Source organism: Bombus impatiens, unplaced genomic scaffold (assembly GCF_000188095.3).
Source record: "Bombus impatiens unplaced genomic scaffold, BIMP_2.2 scf_0151, whole genome shotgun sequence".
Taxonomy (NCBI): Eukaryota; Metazoa; Arthropoda; class Insecta; order Hymenoptera; family Apidae; genus Bombus; species Bombus impatiens.
The window spans coordinates 1,960,060-1,982,154 of NT_176570.1; the positions used below are offsets into that span (position 1 = coordinate 1,960,060).

At 37.0% G+C, this 22,095-nt stretch overlaps 2 protein-coding genes across 2 annotated transcripts in view; one reads left to right on the forward strand and one right to left on the reverse strand.

The window, feature by feature from the left end:
• LOC100742088 overlaps nucleotides 1-22,095 on the reverse strand; it is an 81,887-nt gene that overhangs the window by 56,097 nt on the left and 3,695 nt on the right. The window lies entirely within an intron of this gene.
• On the forward strand, nucleotides 7-2,487 carry LOC112212352 (probable tubulin polyglutamylase TTLL9). The gene has a single exon (XM_033319397.1). It carries the CDS (start codon nucleotides 133-135, stop codon nucleotides 577-579), a length of 447 nt encoding a protein of 148 aa, XP_033175288.1. The 5' UTR covers nucleotides 7-132; the 3' UTR covers nucleotides 580-2,487.

Sequence of the window (22,095 nt, forward strand, 5' to 3'; positions counted from 1 at the left end):
AAAAAAAAAAAAAAAACCACGAAAGCTGGCCCAATACCAATATCTCGCCTACAATGCCCGAAAACAGCGTTCCGCTTCTCGATTTATTAGCCTCTCCCCATAAAACCATTTATCGATCCCACAGGCGTGATAATGGCCAGCTTGCTGGCGGTGCAGTCGGTGATCATGCAGGGGAAGAACTCGTTCGAGCTGTACGGTTACGATATACTTCTCGACGAGGATCTGACGCCGTGGTTGCTCGAGGTGAACGCCTCGCCAGCGCTGACCGGCACGGACAGCGAGGATTATCGGCTCAAGTTCGATCTCCTCGACGACACGCTCAACGTGCTCGACTTCGAGGGCCGTTTCACCGGCAGAGAGACCAGAATCGGTGGTTTCGATCTACTGTGGAACGATGGTCCGGTGTGGACTTACTGTCCCAATCCATCTGTTTGCGGCGAGCCATCGACCGATCTTAAGAAACTGAATATTTTTCTTGGAGCACGGAATGATAGAGTCGAACAGCTGCGCCAACTCAGACAGTGTTTAGAAGAGAAAAGGAACAGGGTGCAGAGCGATCGTGTCGGGATGCGTCGATGATGAACGAATTGGAGATTTTCAACGTCTTGTCCAAGGAATCTTTCAATATCTACTCTTTGTTATAACAAAGTATCGAAAATATTGAAATGTTATACGTGACTTATACTTCCACGAGTTTTCCAGCGGAAAAATAGAAACAAAATTTAGGGTTTAAACATTTTGGTTGTAACGAAGTTTGTTCAAGCCCTAAATTTTGTTACGAACGAGTGGAACAGTACAGGGTACGTTAGACGCGTTGACGGCTAAGACGACGTTTTTAATAGTTGGTTAGTTTTAATAGTCGTTTCGAATGTTAAATTTTGTCTCCGATAATGGATTTTTAAATATAAATTATATTACTTGGAAACATTAAAATATTGAATGAATCGCTGCTATCGTGAAAGAACATCTGCACCATTGTTCCTCTAGATGTATTCTTTTGCATATGTATATCATTTTCTAGGAAAGAAATGTATTTAGGCTACGCTCATCTTCATCTTTCATTTTCACCGTTTTATGACACAAGACGTTTGTATTCGCAATTTGTTAAAAATTCAGCGAAACGCTCCGTAGGAAGTTATGTTTTAAAGATAAACTTCATGCTTTAACGAGGGTTTACATTGTAGCAAGTAGAGCAGTGCAAATTAATACCGATTTCAATGTAAATTTTTCCATGATATACATATTAGAAAAAAACATATATATTCGTATGTGAAGGTTCTGGCAAAGTTTCGTAGAGGAGCAGCAAGCAGCAATAATTCTTGTTTAGCATTGTCAGCTACGATACAGACAGAAACTTCGCTGCTTTGTTAGCTTAATAGCAAATGACAGCGGTAATTCACGCAATTCATAACTGCACCTTGTACAAGTTTATCGAGGTCAATACTTTCATTCGAGTTACTTCTTCCACCCTGAGAAGAGTTTTAGCACAGTGCTGCGAATCTCATTTAAAGAACCGACGTATTACGACTATTCGTGCTCCTCTTAATAACACATTTTAATACCTATTAATAGCGTTCACGCGTAATAAAAGTCTGTTCTACATTTGGCTTGCTTCGTCCGTAATTACTTCTTCGGATTTAAGCGTTCGAGCTTCTTGGTATTCGGAGCAACATTCTAAATTTCATCTTCGACGCTTCTGAATCTTTCAAGAAATCGTAGATTACACTGGTATTTCCAGGAAATTCGAAATTTTACGCTTTTAGCTTCTAAAAAGGACTTTACAAACTTTTTAGGATCTTGAAATTTTCAAATCCTAAATCGGAAAAATTATGCGAGCCCCTTTGGCGAATGTCCAGTGAAGCATAAAATTATATGTTTTAACATTACGAACATGCAGCATGCAGCTTTACTGTGCGCATCATCTTCTGACGAATTGATAAATTCTTTCTTTTCTTTTACTCTTTTATACAATACACTCGTAAAGGCAATAACGCGAATACACAATACTTGCCACTAAATATTTTCTTAATACATGGTAAGCATAACAAGCAGTATGATTCATAATACATGATAAGTGTTATTATCAAGCGCCTACAGACGTCAATAATAATCAAAGGGTTGATTAATCTCTTGCTAACTTCTTTTCCCATGAAGAGAAAAGGCTACCACTCGTGATGCTACACATCGCTACCTTAATCTTCCACTCGTAACTATGTACGTCAGATGTGACTTTAGAAATTGCGCTGTAGAAATTTCGATTGTGTATCGATCAATTACGTAAAAAGCACATCTCATAGTCACTCACGATACTCGTATTGTAATACCAGAATATTGTTATTCGTTACATTCGTATAGCATATTAATATTTCGTTCTTGCTTTATTATCGAATCAAGCTTTTCTGCCGTTCATGAACGCAAGAAAGTATGTAATTTCGTATCAAATAAAGATATAAACGTTATACGACTTTATCAAAATCCACGTTCCGCTGCAATAGAAGCTACGGCGATCGAAAAACGAAGCTACTGTCTTATTAAAATTTTTCATCGTATTCTAAAGTAACAAGACATCTCGTCCAGTCAGGAATAGAAATAAAAATTACCAGAATTTTCTATCTTACGTCACAAGATCGCCAAGCTTACGCTTTTATCCAGCCGTAAAAACCATCTAGCTGACGACTCGATTTTCACGAAACTTTTACGTCACACATCGGAAAAATTGGGTTCACGGAAGTGGAACGAATTGCAGACGTTTGGATTATGGCTTACACGCGAGCGTGTACATGCCGGTGCACGCGTGTACAAAGTTTCCATGAATATGTATACACTTATGCGGCGGGCATATTCGCGCTCGTTAGTTTCAGCCAGCCACATACCCGGTGGTCGTTGTTGCCAACGTAGCTACGATGAAATTGAATCGGAGAATAAAAAACGAAACCTCGATACGCCGTAGATATGACGGATATGATCGTGCTCGATGACTGACTATTGTACATGGGATTCAGCCGAAAATGTTGCATCCTCGGTTGCGTCATTCGGAACTCGTATATCGGGCGGTGACTTATTGCCTTTTTGATTATCGTTCGAGTCACGTGACGCACGGGTCGACGATTTGCCACACGTTTTGCGCGTTGATATTCGCGCGGAACACACGCATTTAATCGGAATTTTATGTTATTAGGAAGGAAACAGTGAAATGCGCGAATGTCACGTAAATGTAACATTATTGAACGAATAATGCGAAGCGAAATTTAGAAATTCTGGGAATTCGAACGTTCGAACGAATAAGAAATGTTAAGGTTTCAGAATTTACGAGTTTGAAGGTTCGAAAGTTGGATAATTCAATGATTTGCAATTTGGATAATTAAGAACTTGGAAGTTTGGAAATACGATATTTGAATATTTAAAAACCTAGAGACGTAGAAAGTTTAAAAACTTGAGAGTTAAAAAGAAACTTTAAAAGCTTGAGAATTAAAAAGTTTAGGAATTTGAAAGTCCGGAAATATGAAATTTGCATATTTAAAAATTTACGAATTTAAGAATATCGGAAATTCAAGGGTTTGAAAGGGTTTATTTAAAGGCTCGAAAATTTACAGTGAACTTTGATACTTTGTTCGTGTAACTTACCAAATAACTACTGGAATTATAAATACTTTATAGAAATTCATTACGCAAATGAAAGAATCCTTTCAGACAACAATTCTTTCTTGCAGTGTACGCACATAGTTAAGACTCCAATGAGATAAGAATTATACAATTCACTACTTTGTTGACTATGCAAGAATTAGATATTACTAAGCTCTGTGTAACTCAAGAATTAGCTGGCATTTATGACCAGAATTAGTCATGCATCTGCGATGCGCAGCTTCAATTGTATACTACCTTCACTTAATAGAAGAAACATTTTTCTTAATTAAAGATGTTACCTGGCGTAAAATTCCTTTACAGTCGCGAGCACTGTTTACCACTGAATTTTCCATTCTGATAGTATCGGCCATTAAACATTTACTTCCTTGTCTTTCTCTATATAAGTATAAGGAAAAAAGATAAATAAAGATTTTTTTGATATTTAAATCGTATCAACTGCTTGCTTATTAGAACGCACTATTTTACTAATTCATATTATTCTTTTATTATAATATTCAAATTATAGTTACATTATGCTACTATTATACGACGAAATTTTAGAAAATTATAAGCAAAGTGTACGAATTAGTATCGGTAGGATGAAAGCACGGATGAATGAGGTCATCCGATGCAACATTCTGCTCGCTTGTACAATTCTGTTATTTTATCTGCACTACTTTATTGATTTAAAACTTGGCCGACGTAATATTTTCGGAGCAGAGCGCCAGAGTAAATGAACCCCGGCTACGTCGCGACAAATTGACGCACCTCGTAAAATGTGTTTGTTTTAACCGTGTATTTTCCAGTTGTATATAAATTGCAGACAATTAGAATATTCCACTCGTTTGCAATGAAAGTATTACGACGTTAAAAAATTGATTACTCGATTAGTAAATAGAATAAATATGCATTATAATCAGCAGACAAATACAAATATCGATGTTAATTAAAGTATAATTACTGTTATTTTACATATTAATCCGTGAACTTTTCAACCGTAGAAATTACTTCCAGTGAATGAATAAATCTTTTAAAAACCCGCTATTTTCTTATTTCTTAAAACAATTAAAAATTTGTATGTAATTCTACGCAAGAGACTAACAGCGTATAAAAATTCATATTGCAAGAAAAAGTATCGAAATGCTATCTTTCCCTGCAAATCTTTAGAAGAATCGTAATTAGTAAGATTTAAGGTTAAAGGTTTTTTGGCGAAGTTCCTCGATAGATTTCGATGGGTTGACGTTTGCAAGATTCGACGAAATTCACATTGAAAGAGGCGAGCGAAAGAATGCCGAAAGAGGTGGCGGCGTGCTCCGGCTTTTACGCGACAGACCTTTTCCCATCGTCGTTTTCTCCTCTCTTTCAGCCACGGACTAAATTTAGCGAAAGAGTCGTGTAACCTCGCGAGTGCACTCGTATTATCCTGATTCTCTCTCAAGTAAGAGCGAGTAAACTCGTTAAAATGTTACTTCGCGATTGTCGTTTCCTCTCCGGCTCCAAATTTACCCCGTGTTTTTCCTACGTCCCTTCTACTTCATTTTCGCCTGCATTTCGTGCCGACATTCGTTCCCAAGCCATTGGGCTAAGTTTGCTTTCATTGACGAAAATATTTTCACGAACATTCACTCCGTTTGGAATTTTAGTCGTTTCTGATTTAGAAATGATAAAAGACCTTGTAAATGGGTAATAAATTATCGGTATAAATGCGACGAAGAAGATGCCACGATTTAAAATATATGGAAAATATATTTCTAAAAAAGGAATCTATGAGTTTATGGCAAAGATAGAGATTCATTTTCTGGTAGAGTTACAGAGTATATTTCCTGGCTAAATAGTCCAATTATTGCGATATTTCTATTTGTTTTATAAATATAAGAAGAACAAATTCCTGTAAGTGCAAGTACAACTATCGCTTTGCACGCATCAAACGTAACTTATATTTGAAAAAAAAACTAGAATTGAAGCTTCTAACGCGATTTATTAAATTTACCATTTTGTTCTATGAACAAATTTTCCCACAAGTTCCTCGACTCCGTTTGTAAAAAGTCGAAATAAAGATAAAATATACCTATTGAAAAACAAAGATAACGATGCGTGAGAAAATCAAGACAAAAATGCACGAACGTCGTAAACATCCGGTGGCAAAAAAGGAAGCACGTAAAACGGAGCGTTATCTCCCATAGCGAATGCAATTTCTCCTTTGCACTTTAACCACGCGTTTTGTCGAATCCTTCGAACAGGAAATCCTCGTCCGATATACATCGATAACAAGATCAGGGGGGATCGAAGTATCGGAAATTCTTAGAGTCGCCGCGACGTCAGCTCTACGTTATTGGAAACGCGGATGAACGCGTTCGATCCATCCATCCGCGAGGATTCATTTTCACACGCTACCGAGGACAACGAGTGACGTTATTTTTAAAGGAAGCCATTTTTCGACACGAGAATTAAACGTTTTCCCATTGATTTGTCGGATGTCGCGGATTCCATTCGTTCGAAACTTCCACTTGGAAACTTGGAAAATGTTCGGTTCAAATCGACGAAGATATCCGAAAGTATAAAAAGTTTATTGCTACAAGTATCAGCTGACGATGACTTTATATCACTTTTCGAAGAAGTATTTATCTTTTGTTTTTTATTTCTTTCGCTTAAATCACTGGAGAGCGGTATTGTCTCCTTATCGCAGAAACCCTCTCAAAGATAAAGTTAAATTTAAGCTTCGTCACGAATGTAATGCCTCAAACATGAATTTGTCCGGTCTGTGAATTGAGATCCTTTGAAATTCGTCTTTTTATTTGTAGATAAATCAACAAACTCTGTCACGAATATGACTTAATATTACAAAGCAAGGACAAGCCCCCGTTACTTTTTCGACACTCTGTATACATATCCCAGTATAGCTACGTGTCCTTGCATACCCCTAACAAGCTGACTTTTACGCGAGATCGACATGGTCATTTCGCGCCGATTCTGTGTTTACCCAGAGCGATAAATAATCTACATTACAGCCGTCGCGTTGATTTCCACCTAACTATAATTTACCGAGACAAGTGTGGCTATGTTTGCGTTGAAAATGCGAACCAGATACAGCTAATTTTATATTTAACCTTCGTGCTGCCAGGTGTCCAATCAGCCAGCCATTTGTGTATCAGCAGTTTTATGTAATGCGACCATTTACTATCACCTTTAACCATTTCTTCTTATCTCTTTTCTAAATTCAGCAATGCGCGCGTATTGCGCTTCTGCGGTAATTTCAGAGCCACTTAAACGATCCACCGTTAAATGGATTCGCTTATCTAATTGCATAACTGTAAAAGTTTTATCAAAAGATGGAGAAAAAAGATTAGATCAGCCAAGTTACAGTTAGAATTGAACCGGCGAAAAGTGAAACGCGCTCTTTCTGTGAATACAGTTTATAGACGGTACTCGAGCAATTTCCAATATCTCTTTCAAGCTGTTTAACGAAATTTGGTACACAACCGCGAGAATTATTTTCGATCTGTCGAATGTTCGTTATTTTTGTATTTTTTCCATTTTAACGTTCTGAATTCTAATTAATGAAACAGGAATTTTGCCGTGCGATCTTAATTCTCCGTTTAAGCCGATTTCGAAGTCGACTTTACAGAATTTAACAATCGGTCGCTGGGAGATTACACCCAATACGATAAGATTTAATAAAATCCATTTGAAAATTGAACAATTGCGGAAACCTTTATCGTGCAAGCAGCGCAGTTGAATTAATTAAATGAACTACATTTCGCTACGCAACTGCGGCAGTTTTGTTCGCTAATATTCTAAAATGTATCTCATTTTTAATTAAAAAGAAAAAAGTCGATAAGGTAATTTTCCTCGTACAACGTTTCACGATAAGAAAGATACGTGCTCCTGAAATGAAACTGCAGCTACGCTAAAGCGATTGACGTAATTGATACCGAGGCAATTGGTACAAGTACTTTCACTCGGGATCGGTATAACAGGTAGGTCACTTGGCATTTTTTAATGAGGTTGTTAACACGACGTGGCCATTCCTGTATGTATATGAATGTACTATAATAATTTCTTGTATAAAACGTTCGAATTCGATGGAAGAAAAATGTTTCTGCAACAGATCGTTGAAGTGAAATTTTCGTTTGGCACGTTTGTTAAGCAATCCTGCATCAAGAGACACAGGTGTTCTTGGTAATATGAATTCATGTATCATTCATGTTCAACTGTTCGAAATAATTGAGCAACTGCATACGCGATTAAGTTTCCATGTTCCGTATTCCGCAAGCATTTAGCGAAATCGTCATTCGTTTCGCAGTTGTGAGATTCTACAGTGTCGTGTAGTATTCAATTATTCTGTTATTCGGCGTCGTGCTTAAAATTTCACGAAAAGAATTATAGTAGAAGCCCTGCGGCTTTCAAGAATAGCATCCTTCGCTTGAGAAGGCAAAACAGCCTTTGCAGTAGTCGTCGATATTCTCTAGAATTTGTTAAAAATTATTTAAAATAAAAAACTACACTCCTTTAGCAGTTGCGTTTCTTTTCCATACGAATTACCTTGAATAATAATGCATGTTTTAACACGCATATCTAATTGATCATAACACGTGTCTTCATTGCTCGCTATGTATTTTCTTCGTTTTTCTAAACTTTTACGTCGCAAAAACGTGCCAGCTGCGTCACTGGCATTAGTCGGATAATTAAACGTATAAGGTAAAGTATGCAAATCTATCTACGCATTAAGCAATTAAATCCAACGTAAAAAGTGTCCAACGTCCGCATCTGGCAAGCTTCCTTTCAAACACCTTCGTCCTCCGCACGCGTAAATTACCAAAAGGAAGATAAAAGATAAGATTTTGTTCTTGGTTTCACCATTTCGTTCCTCTCCGCACTCTCCTAAATTTCGTTCCTATCAGCGACCACCAAATCGAACGTTATTTCAGGAAGTGCAGCCACGATCCTCTCGATACCAGGAACGTGAGCCGATTGCGAATTTTCGGTTCGCACAAACAGCCTAACCACGGATAAATTGAAGAGTATAGCTGGGTCCGCCGAGTCCTCTTTGCTAGAGCATCGCCACAGGGTATACCCTCTTCCATCTGCTCCCACTCTTTGCACCGGTTGGCGACGAGGGTTGGCCTTAACGTCCTTAACCCATTTCCCGACAGCGTTACGTTAACGCAACATAACGCTTCAGCTTCTTCTCTTACTCCTCTCTTTTTTTATCTCTCTATCCGAGCTCGCCTGCTCCAGTCAGCCAGCTCTTCAACGTCGTTCGTTAAACCGCAGCGGAACGTTAACGATGTCCCCTTGCTCCGATAAAGACCAGCACGCCAACCGACGATCCTTAATTAATACCTTTTCTCATTATCACGTTCGACCGACCGAGCTGCAAATCGAGCGGACCATTTGTCATCGGTAGAGTTAACGCGTTTCGTCGAGTGTTTGCCAATGGATCAGAGAAGTTAAGTTTTGTCGGAGTGCTGGGTATCTCGCATTGTTCGCAGGTGATCGGATGTGATTGGTAGAGTTGACGATAGTGGAGATGGTATAGATCGTGGTCGTTGACAAATTTTGGTTGAACATGTCGGTAGTTTCATAATCGAGAGAAATGATCGAAGCGTTCAGGTTTCACTGCAGCGTAATTGGATCACGTTGACGGTTTCAGTCGGGTCGTATTTGGCACAGTTTGAATTATATATAGGCCACTTGATTGTATTTCATATTTTATATTCAATAAGAGAAGGATGATCTACGAAGAATGATTCACGAGTAATCTTAGCACGTGAATTTTAATCAACTGATACTCTCTAAATAATTCCTATAGCTTTCTCAACGGTATAGAAACCGACGCTTTTCATATTTTCACTGGATTAAATTTCCATCCAAGCAATCGTTCACCGTGGTCCAAATTTAATATCCTTCCTTCACAGCTTCTTTCTCTATAAGAGTCTTGCGCTTCGTAAAAATCCAATTGCAGCAGCAGCAAGGAGACAAAGAAGAGTTCTCCGATTCGAGGAAACCACGAGCAAAGCATCAGACAGAGGGAACCAAAGGGAATTAGGAATTAGCTACGCTCTGCGGAACAGTCGATTCTACCAGATAAGTATCGAGAAGGCTCGAGGTTTTTAAGACGTTAGACGACGCCAAGGAGACGTTTATCATCGTATGTCCCTCAGCATCAGGTGACAAAGCACCCTTCATCTTTGCCAGCCCTTCTGCGGATATAAAGTATAAATCGGCTTCGATGGCCGGAATCGATGCTCTACTTTGGATAAGAAAATAAAGCCTCGTTGCATCAAAGTGCAAGCGTGAAGAGCTTGCAACCGCGGGGCTTTTCTAAAATCCTTTTACGGTTTGTCTCGAAGTGCATGGAATAATTCAACGGTGGTTCTGAATTCTTCTCGAAAAGCAGATAAATCGACAAGTTTCCCGTTTCTTCCAACTTTTCAAACGGATGATAGATTTGAAAAATGTTTCGGACGCGTATGTGATTTGCCTGGAATTTTCGTAGAGAGATTCGAAGAGCAGGTAAAATAAAATAGCAAGAGGACATTTCGAGAGACGGGTAAGTTGCTACCTGAAAGCGAGATTATTCTGTGAACGCTTTGGTTGGGAGAAAGTAGGTCTGAAAAACGCTTGGGACACGTTCTGTCTAAATCCAAATGTCTATTTCGGTATTACGATTTTAAAGCCGACGAAATAGGGATGCTTTGGAACTGGAAAATTCTGCTTCTTAATCGACGAACGTTAAACAGGTAAAATTTCCGTTTCAAGTAACACTTAGTTAATTAAAAAACACACGTGTAATATTAAATGAATGTACAAAGAAAACAAATTTATGCATAGAATGAATTTTTAATCGTTCGACCAACCTCGAACCTCTAATCTTTCCTAATGAAAAATTGATTGATTGATCAACAGCTTTAATTGCAATATCCATAAACTCGTGCTATTTATTAAATTCAGCAAAATAATCTGCAGAACGTAACATGCATCGAAACGAACACGAATCTCAGGCAGAATAATGCTCGGCCAACAATTCCACCACTACTTTAACAATATTCACGCTGGAGACGACACACCGGCGTATAAACAGAAATATTCTTTCTTTTTCCGTGTTTCTCTCCGCGAAATGATTTTTCCGGAGCAAACGAGCTTGTCGCGAAGTAGGCAAACGGCGTTATATCCCGACCCAAATTGGAATCGATTCAACCTCGTAGAGCAGTCATCGAGATAACGCGAAAAGAAGGTTTGGAGATTCGAATTTATGTGCATGCCAGGTCAATCGTTTTTCCTCTATTGCCATACGAACGAAAGCCTCTTCTTTCGTTTCGAAACCGAGTTCGAGGAGTATCCGAGCGTGAGCGTCGACTAGAACGATTTTTCAGAATCAGTTGGCGCCGCCCGGAAAACGATCGGCTTATCGTCCTTTTTCCTGCCTGTTATGCTCTCTCTATGTGCTCAAGACTCAGTCGCTTTTTCCCTATTTCTTCTGAAATACACGCCTTTGTCACTGTGTTCGAGAATTCTCTATCCGGTTGCCAGCGAATCATCTTCGCGAAGATATTTTTAGAATAGTTGGTGAGAAATTTTCCAACAAACAAGTAATGATGAATTTGACTTGACAATCTATATGAGGAATTTGTGTGTGTAATAAAAATGATCATTAGCTATATTATCTCTCAGTAAATACTAAAGAAGCGGGACATTTTCTGTTTACATCATTCGCGAATTAGCTAAAATTAAGCTATCTTCCAATTCTAAATCTAATTTCGTTGCTAAATTTGTTATTGTCGATATCTTATTATCGCACGACGAGAATATATCCGGCTATAATTGTATTTATATCAAACAGTTCGTATGATATTTATCGTTATCCCACCTTAGTTACGTCCAAGGATTTGCCCAATTTACTATGAATAAATAAATGAACATAATATGTTCACATTGTCCGACATAAATTCTGATATCTGTTTATGAAATTCCCGTATTTCGCGTATGAGTTATTTTCAGTTAAATTTCATATGAAATGATAAACGTTATTTTCTGTCATACAAATCTATTATTCGTCGTCACATATTTTAAATACCACTATAGGTATTCATTTAATATCAAATTCTATCGTTCTCGTTATGATTTAATTCCCTCTTATATCGTAAATTAATTATTATTATTAAATATTCGTCGTTTAATCGTGATTAATAGAATCAAAAGCCAATCCGTCACGTTTTCTTGACTTCTATTCGAGAAGAACAAGATCCTCTTAAGACAAAGCTATTATCTTCCAAGCAATATTCTCCATCATTGTATACTATACACATACCATGAAACATTGCAAACATACTTATTGGATATATCGTTTACCTATATGTTTGTGTAATACGTATTTGTTCATTCGTGTCAGCAAACACACGATCATTGAAATGATATCAGTGGCGTATCTCGATCTTCCTAGACCTGTCATCATTTCTAAATTTATTACATCATTCCCTTTACTACGTAATTGTTATCATTCATATCTTATTTATATTTTCCTTTATGGATAAAATAAGAGCGATTAAGACACTGAAATGTATATTCGAAACGATAAACTTGAGAATTTCATGAATGAAATCTCTATTATATCATAATTTTGATGCTCTTGTTCCACGTATAGTAGTCTCGTAAATAGCATAATTATTTCAACGATTTGCGTTAAAGATTATATGATTCTATTTTTTAAAAAAGCAACGTCATCTTTTGTGTATAAGGATATTTAAGAAAATTTATTTGTAGGAAAGTACATTTACCGTACATTAGGGATCGTTTAATATGAAACTGCACTTTGCTATCCAACTTTCCATCTTCTCCCCTAAAAAACCCAACTACAGCGCCCTAAATGCTTAGCGAAAAATACGGCCCTGAACTTGTATAATTTATGTAGATACCTGTAGGATCGCCGCGCCCATTTCCGCGACGAGCTCGTTCATGGTGTTGTCCCAAGAAAATATAAGCCCTCGACAAAATTAACACTTACAGCTAGCCGGATAAATAATGTATGTATTCGTGTTCTCAAGACCATGTGCTCTACAATTTAATATATAACATAACGTATTATGCTATGTATTTATAATTTTTAACGTGTTCAATAAATTACTAATTAATCCACTTAACTACATTTAACATATTCAAATTTTTACCCACAATAATTGAAAAATAAAAGTAATTTTTATTCCAGTGTTAAATACGTATTATGAAATGCAAATTGCCTTTATTTCAGTCCATTGAGAATTTCTGACTTAATTACGAATTTAAATGAGCATAAATAACGTGAGAGATGATGCTAGGGGAGCAAAAAGTGTATCGAGGCCCTATTTCAGCAGTTAAGGCTTAATAAGGAAGAGGCGGCATACTTTATCCTCATCCATGTGCATAAAAGTGGATAACATCGTTCGAAAATGTTTTTCCGATAATTACGATAATTGCGAAACGGAGGTTATTTGCTCGTAAATCTGGATCCACTTCCCGCGCCAGATAGCGATCGATTTGACCTATCGAAATCCTGCATTTGCATTAAAGTCGGTAATCTTTATGCAATTTTATGAACATGGCAATAAAATTTATTATCCTTCGATAGAACATATGATAACATTCCACGAATGCCATTAATAATACTAATAGAACGAAATAAATAATTCTCTATAGATACTATTTTAATTCCTTGTCAAGTTGAATATTATACAATACTGGAATAAAACAGGAAATGTTCATTTCTATTATTATCAAAACAGAGAATATCCAACCAGTTTATTAACATTCAGACGCTTTATTCTTGACTCATTTACTATGCATGAAGCTTTATTATTACCGCTGAACCGTAATGCAAACATATACCGATCAGACATAGTAATACAATAGGAAGAATAGGCATGTATCTTATATTATTCCAGTAGAGGATAAAAATCACTATTTTTAACAAGAACACATCTTTAACGGTATCTTTCTTACGTATCTACATATTTTCACTTTGTAACCCTTCTTTTATGGTTCGACAATTTCCTAGTTTCCATCCCTACCAACGAAATACATTATACAATAATATGAAGGTACTAAAAATAGACATTTCCTGCTTTTCCCTTATCCTTCGTTCGTACTCCAAATAGCAGAAGATAACAAACAAGTTACAAATACTACTCAAACCTTTGCTGGAAACACGGAAGTCACAAATCCACGTTCCAATTTCCTCACCTTGATTCAACTACACATACATATCAAGAACACCTTCACGATCCTTAATCTCGGGTCCATAAATTTTTCGGCAACCCGCGAAACACTAATCTCGGGAAGAAGAATAGTCCCGTCGAATCGCATTCGGCGTGCAATTAACTCCCGCCGCGATATATTCCCCTAGATTACAAACGTTTCCCCTAAAAAGAGCAGTTTCTAGAGAACAGGTTAAGGACCTCGGGATTAACGGTTTTCGCGGCGAAAAGGGAGATCATGGTGGCGCTAGTATCGTTGAAAAGCGCCGCGGCGATAATACCGTGTACGGTGGCGCGCTATCGAATCTCGTTCGCAATATCTCGAATGGTTTTTGTTTTGCCGCCGGCGTGCGGCCCAGATAAGACGATATTTACGCCAGTGATACTTCACCTCGAGAGAGAAAAAAGTAGAAAAAAGAAATGTATATCGGCTCCTTGTGCCGTTCGTCACATCTCACAAATACTCACAATGCACAGCGTTGCATCCTGTTGCGTTTTTCAGATGTCGTGTGCTCGCTATTCACTTCGGTCTCGTGCCAAGCGGGCCACGGTGGAATGGAAAGACGGCCGTAAGAAACACAACGTTCTATGTTTTGTTTCCTCTCTGTCTGTTGCATAAATTCCTATTTCCCCTTTCTCCCGCTCTCGCCGAGCCGCTTCTCGAGATTCGTGCCGTGCCTCCGGGACAAAAAAACAGTTTAGAGACAGTGCAGGCGCAGGTTGAAGGCAACGCAACGCGCATCGAGACCGTACAATCCGCGACGATAGCTTCCGACAGTTCTCTCTTTACTGCTTTCCTACGAGGCGTTTCTTTCCAAAGATAATTTATTGAAATGGCCGAAACGCTACTTCGAATTTATCCATTTTTCAAACGAAACGTAGACAGAATTAGAGTATAGGGGAGAAGTTTTACTATATAGAACGGAAGTAGGTGCTAGAGACATTTCGAATTTCCAGATACGAGCTTCTGCCTTGTCGTATAGGTTAGAAACTTGACTCGAGTGGTAATACTATTATGAAACTGTTTAAATCGTATTACTATATAAAATAATATAATGACAGTTGTTACATTACTGTCTACTTAATGACGATATTGAATAATGTTATCTCAGAAATATAACTTAAAGTCATCATTAAGTACACGTTCCACACAATTGATCTAGCAAATTTCTGTGATTAATTAATTTTATCTCTACCGTACGAGATAGTGATTGATTGCTCATTGCTTATAAACACGCCATTACTTTCTGACGTCTTGAGTTTAAAATACTGTGTGAACTGGTTTGAACTCACCCCTAGATCGTTAAGCAAGTAACTGCACGCAAAATGGGCCATAATACTTTGCTGTCTCTCGCTTCATCGTTAAGCCTGTTATTCTTACTACATAAAGAGTTCGGCTTTCCAGTAAATCATACAACAATATAAATTCAATAATGCTACTATTTATATTCTATTTATACTATCTTCTTATACAAACGAACTGATAGAAATACCTATATATCTAACATATAATCTATTTGTTTCTTGAGAATTGGTTATCGATCACGCATATAGATAACGCAATTAAGATACTTGTAAGAAGTAAAGTTAATCAGTTTAGCTTCTAGGACGCTCACATTCCACTGCAAGCATCTTTCAGTTCTAACTAAATGAAAATATTACCAACTTTGAAACGTAGACTATAAATATATTAGAGTTTCTAACCCGTATCCTCCGAAATCATCCCTTAAAATCATCGTACGATTATCGTCGCAGCGGGAACGATTTCGAAATCATTCTTGTTGGCGGCCCGTTTCGCGGCGTCGCGAGGCAACAATACTCGTGCGGCGTCGGGTCGTTGACCTGTTTTTTTTTCGTAAAGCGGACACACGACAGAGGAAGCACGGAATCGGGAAACGGTGGTGGTAGAGAGAACTTGGTCACAAAGAGGGAAAAGCTAACGAGACGGGGAGAAGAAAAGAAGAAACGAGCGCGTGGCACGTCGACTATCCGTGCCAGTGAAACGCAACTTACGAGAACCAATTAAAACGCACCGGGCGAATCCTAGCATTCTTGCGCGTGCATGCACGCGCGATCGAGAGCGAGCGCGCGAGAAACGCCCTTGGAAACGCTCGCTGGAATCGCATTTTTTCCTAACACAGGAAACAATCCAGAATCCATTTCTCTCGTGAAAGTGTGTTTCTGGGTTCCTGCGAATATTGCGATGCGTATATGAAATATGAAGTTATTCTTTGGAATTTCAATTATTCGGATAGTAAAAGCTAGCCGATTCTTTTTTCTTCCTGTTACCCGCTTTTTCTCTTTTGTTTGTTTTTGGCTGGGCATGGATACTATACGAATGCTCTTTTCAATATTGCTCATGAATAAGTGGAAAATGGATGTTACGATGTGAAAAGAATTCTCGTATAGTTACACCGTGATCCTGATTATTTTGACACACAGAAATAAAGTTTCTCTATATGTCAACTTTGAAAATTGAAATTTTGAAAATTGCTTGTGTGAAAGATACACCCCTGCTTGTATCTAAGAGTGTGTTTTGATCTGGCTAGAGTTTTCCAAGGTAATCGCAACATCAAACGAATACCGCTATAATTTGTGTTTTTTGATCAAGTTCTACGACTTCACTCCTATATTCCGATATACTTTCAGAATAATATAATTATTGTTAATTATTAATTCTTAAGTAGTGATTCAGGAGTTAATCTATGCTGAAGCTGAAGGTGCAGAGGGTTAACATACGTTGTTAACCAAAGTGAACTATTCCACTACTCTGATTGCTCTGATTATCGTTACTGACGACTGTTAGATAAGACTCTGTTTTAACAAATCGATCTCAACTAGCAACGAGAACAATTAGTCCTACTAAAAATATGTCTCGCATACTGTATATCCACCAATGAGATTATGTAAACAAGCGTAAAGACGACGAAGGAAAATGTAATATAAAATTACACAACTTGAAAAAAGTATTATCAAATTTTTTAAAAAGATAATCCTACCGAACTCTTGATTTCTTTACATCTCACTGAAATCTCGAGAAACGAGTCAACATGAGAATATACGAATTTTTCCAATAAACGACTTTTATAAAAGACAATAGAAAAAACGTTTTAGCAAGTCAAGTAGTTTTCATCAATGTCGAATGGCAGATTTATCGAATGAAACACCAGTTCTTCTAGCATCGAAAATTCCTTGCTTCGTCTTTATCGACTCGATAGAACACGAGCTCGATGTATATTTTGAAATGACGTGAAACCAAACGTTATACGCACTATATTCACCTGTACAGTAACAAGCCACGTGGAAGATCGTAATACGCCACAATAATCACAAGTCGTAAGTAAGAAACTCTTATTCTATTCTCGGTTCAAAATATTCCATTCTTAAATATTCTTTTCTTAATTTAGCGAACAAGTATTTTTATCTTTCGAGAAGGTTAAAATAATCGTTCAAAATTAGCAGAATATTTCAGGATCAATTGTGAACAAATTTTCATTGCAAATCAATTCCCTTGAAAACAAAATTTTGATCAGTATTTGAAAAATTGTCCAACTACGTCTAGCATCGAAAAGCATTAATATTTCAATACCACGATACTTTCCACGTATAAACAGAAATTTCCTATATAGCATGAGTTTCTATAATTTCCCTATAGAAGAGTAACATTCATATACCGTAATTTTATAATACGTATAACATATATAATATAAATGCAGTATCACCAATAGTATCCATAAATCGTACTATCAATGAAGTGTGAAACTACATTTGTTAATTAGCAGTTTTCACCCAAAGGAAATACCACTTTTCCCATTCGAGTCGCGTCTCCCAACGGCGCTCGCATACTAATGAAATCCATGATTTCTTAATTCCGCGATAACGGGGCTCCTCGTTAAGTTTCATAATTAATCGCACAGTGCACGATTGCACGCTGGTATCTCGTTTGGAGTAAATGGATTTAGAGCAATGACGATGACACTGGCGTAGGAGAGGATCGATGTATTCAAATGTCAAGGATGAAGAATCGTACTGGAACGGATAACATGGAAAATCGATCGACGTCCATTAACATGATACGAATTAATCGAGGAATAATCAATTCATCACCGAAACATATTAAACGTGGAACGAATTATCCTGACTGTACGTATTGCTATCGGTTTAAAGCTTTTCGATCGCTCAGGATGCTTCGATATCTCGTTATGATGGACTTAATTTCAGTTCAACGTTATACGATAATGATATCGAACCTCATACACGACATTTTATAATTTTTTCGATTAATTGATCCATAAAAACGAGTGATTTATATACTTCCATAAGAATTTAATAAGAATTCCTCAAGAAAAAAAAAAGAACCGTAAGAATTATATTTTTAAAAAATATTTCAATATTAAGTGTTCAGTTTAATTGTCCTAAAATATCTAAATCCACAAATATTCCCCATTTTATTTGTATCTTTCAACTTACAAAATTGTGCAACGTGGCTTCTGAACGACTCACGTATACAATATTGTATAAATATTTAATGCAAATATAATATATATTAATATTATTGTATAGAATAATAATATCGTACATGGTTGACTGAAGTTTTTATTTTTCCACTCTTAAATACGCATCGTTTATCTTCGAAAGGAATGTGAATTTCTATTTCACTACTACAATTACGTAATCATGTAACCTGACTATATCTCTTCCACGAAATATAGTGTTTTGATTAGTGACGAATTTTTATGACCTGGCTGTATCGTGGCTTGTATAGAAACAAGGTGTTGTAAAGGTAGTACCTTGACACGAGTAGGTGCACGCAACGTTCCACTTTCGATCGTGATCGATTTAGATCGAATTACCAGGTGGAAATTTTGCGGAAATTAATACGTCAGATAGGTGCGCGCTATGAGATAGTATCGACCGTAACGTCGATCCGATATTGCAGAAGCTGCGGATAAATAGCGCGCCGTCTCAGATTCGATTTTGCCGGTTGTCTGGCGCAACATCTGTATCTAATAGAAAGGGTTTGAATTCGACCCATGACCCGACATATTCCTTCCCATAAATCAACGTATTACCGAATCATGCAATAATATCAATAATGTTATTGGCAATAATGTTACTGCTACAAGACGACACGAAGAGACAAGAAAGATTTTATAACAAATGATTTTAGATGTATTTTTGATGGAAGAATATCGCTGTTTTGGAGATTATTTTATTATACAATATATTATATTATTATATATTATTATTATATTATACAATATTTTTAAGTTAATTAAAAATAGCTTAGAGTCCGACAACATCTAGAAAATCAAGTTTCAATTATTTAAAGATCTTATTCGTGCATCGAATATTTACAGATTTCAATATTTCCAGACAATTGAATTTTCAATATTTAGAAATTTCAATGTTTCCAAGACAATCGAATAACATTGGGTATCTGGAGATTTATGTATATAGATATCGAACTAAATTGATTTTTAAATATTCAAAGATTTAAGTAACTTTAGTCATCACCTGTTTCGCTCTAAACGAACTTCGTTTCGTTGAGTTAAGGTACAAAATACTTACGTGGTAAACTCCGAAATATTTCGCAACTGCGAATTAATAGTTACGCGAAATTTATACGAAGCACGATTTCATCTCCCGTTTAACCGCTGAGAATTGAACGTGGTCCGCACATTACCACATACACACGCTACAATATGTATTCAAAACTTGCCTGGCCGAACATCGATCGTTATTCCGATCTACAAGATTACAGAGGCATCGTATCAGTCTCAAGAGCAGTAATTACGGAAAGCGAGAGAGGATCATTCGTCTTGCAGCTATCAAGGCGATCGATCGATAAATTCGAGAAATTCGACGACGTGTACGCGCGTCGGGCTAATTGTTGAGCTCGCGTGCGCCTCCGTCAAGAAACTTCAACTTCTTCTGTCGTGTCATCACGCAACGCCGTTGCATAATGTTCAGACAGCAAATTATACGTATCAACCTTTCCGACTGCACGAAAGATCCGTGTAGGTGTAAAGCGGACCTTCGTTTATCTGAATTTCACGGAAGGTAAACAGTTCATATAACGTTTGTATGGATTCACTCCGTTAATTGTAGTTTTTCATTCACGCGAGAGGAATTCGTGTTCGGATAAGTTCATTCAGTCGGTTGGAGTTCGTCTAATCTGAAATTAATTAAAATTTCTAGCCAATAAATGGAATTCGGATAAAAATGTATAAATAATCGATGTCTTGCATCGAAACGGCCACTATCAGTGACGGAAATTTTGTTATTTGTACAAATACCACTCGTCGAAATCTGCTCGACTAAAAACGTGAAAAATACTTAAAAAAACAGAGGGAGTATATCCAGATTAATATCAAGTTTAATCGTTTCGAAATTTGATCGTTCTTTGATGAGAATGGTAAAGATGTATATTTAACGGTAAAACTAAATAAAAACACATTGTGTAGTATATATTGTCTATGAAAAACAAAAAATATAACTTAACGTGCGTCTCTGGTCCTCATAAAATATTATTCTTTTTATCTCAAAAAAGGCCTGCTCCATGAAAAACGGAAAATATGACTTATCGTGTTTCTCTAGTCCTCGTAAAATATTATACCAGCTTTATCACTGAGATGTATCGTGCCGTAGGTATAATAGCTGCACAAGCAACGCCGCCTAAAGGTTTACCTACTAAAAGGGTTAGGTTCGCTAATCAAGAAATTATCACCACGAAGAGAAAAAGAAACTGTTCCACGAATAAACGAATGAAAGCACGTAATCATGCTCGCTGGTTCGCATCCGTTTCTTTGCAACAATGTTCGAGAATACCATTGCGTGTCTCTTATCTTGTGCACACATTTTTATACACTGTTTAATTACCGAGAACGGATCGCCCGAAATTAATTTCGCAGCCAGAACAAAGGAAAGGTTGATCAGGAGCGAGGATCGAAAACAGTGGGAAGAATTATGCCTGTACAGATACCTGGAAATGGCTTGTGATAACGTGAAGTTTGTTAATACGTTTCGTGAACGAATACATGTGGTTTTTGTACAGGTTGATAAGAGTTGCGAATACTTGAACAATTACGCTGTTGAATGGAATTACTATGTAGCCCATAGCGCAGACCATATTCTCTTTTTGTTAAATGCGAGTTTTTAGAAAGGTATTACTGCAATTCGTGCTTCACATATCCTTCGTGCCTTACTACAATACGATATTAGTTAACCATTACACTACTACAACTTCGGCAAAATTAATTGATTAAGACGTATTATTGAATCAGGAAATCTTAATAATTATTACATCTTAATACATTTATCTTTGTTTCTATACTTACAATTATAAATTATGATTATAATTTTACATCACAATTATTTCTTTATATTTAGAACCATTTCCTAAATATTTTTTGTAATATTCAATATTTCAAAATCTTTACTGTATATACATACATATATATAGGTACATAGTTTCTTTAATTATTTTATTATTCACTACGCACTTACTTAGTTACTTAATGCTTGATATTTACTCCCTCTATAATCGATACGCAAGGATCTTTAAATATCTGATATTTCAATATCGTTCTAACGTTTAAGATTACAATACTATTTTACTATTTATATATTTTATAAATAGCAAATTTAATACAGCCATATGTTCGTCGAATAATTACGAGTTAAAATGACCGACGCAAAAGGCATTTATTACGCGTAAAATTTCCCAATGACTCGTTAAACGGCGGCCGTTCTACCTCGTTCTACCGATTCCAGCACCCTAGCGGTGAAAAAAAAAACAATTTGAAAAATCCGACCGCCCAACAATACAAAATGTATTACGAGCTCTTTGTACCGGTCGAACAATGAATCTAGAGTGGCTACCGATATATAGTGGTCTAACCTGCTTTCGAGGCCCACGGCACTGCCATATTAATTAAAAAGAAATAATCCAGTTCGCCGGGTTTCGTCTTTGCACTCTCGCTAACCTCCATCAACGGAATAAATCCAGTCTCGATAGCGTATCTCGAACGCTTCGCTGTGAAAATGCCAATACGAAGGAGTGTTAAGGGATAATTCTGCAAAACGACGAACATGAATCGAGTTTTTATCTCGCAGTAGTCTTGTACCGATAAATCGTATCGAGTAATCCGTACTTTGTGCTGCTAATAGTTTATGTCTATGACAATGTCTATTCTATGAACAAGTTCTATAGCTTTATAATTTTCTCACTTAGTTTAGT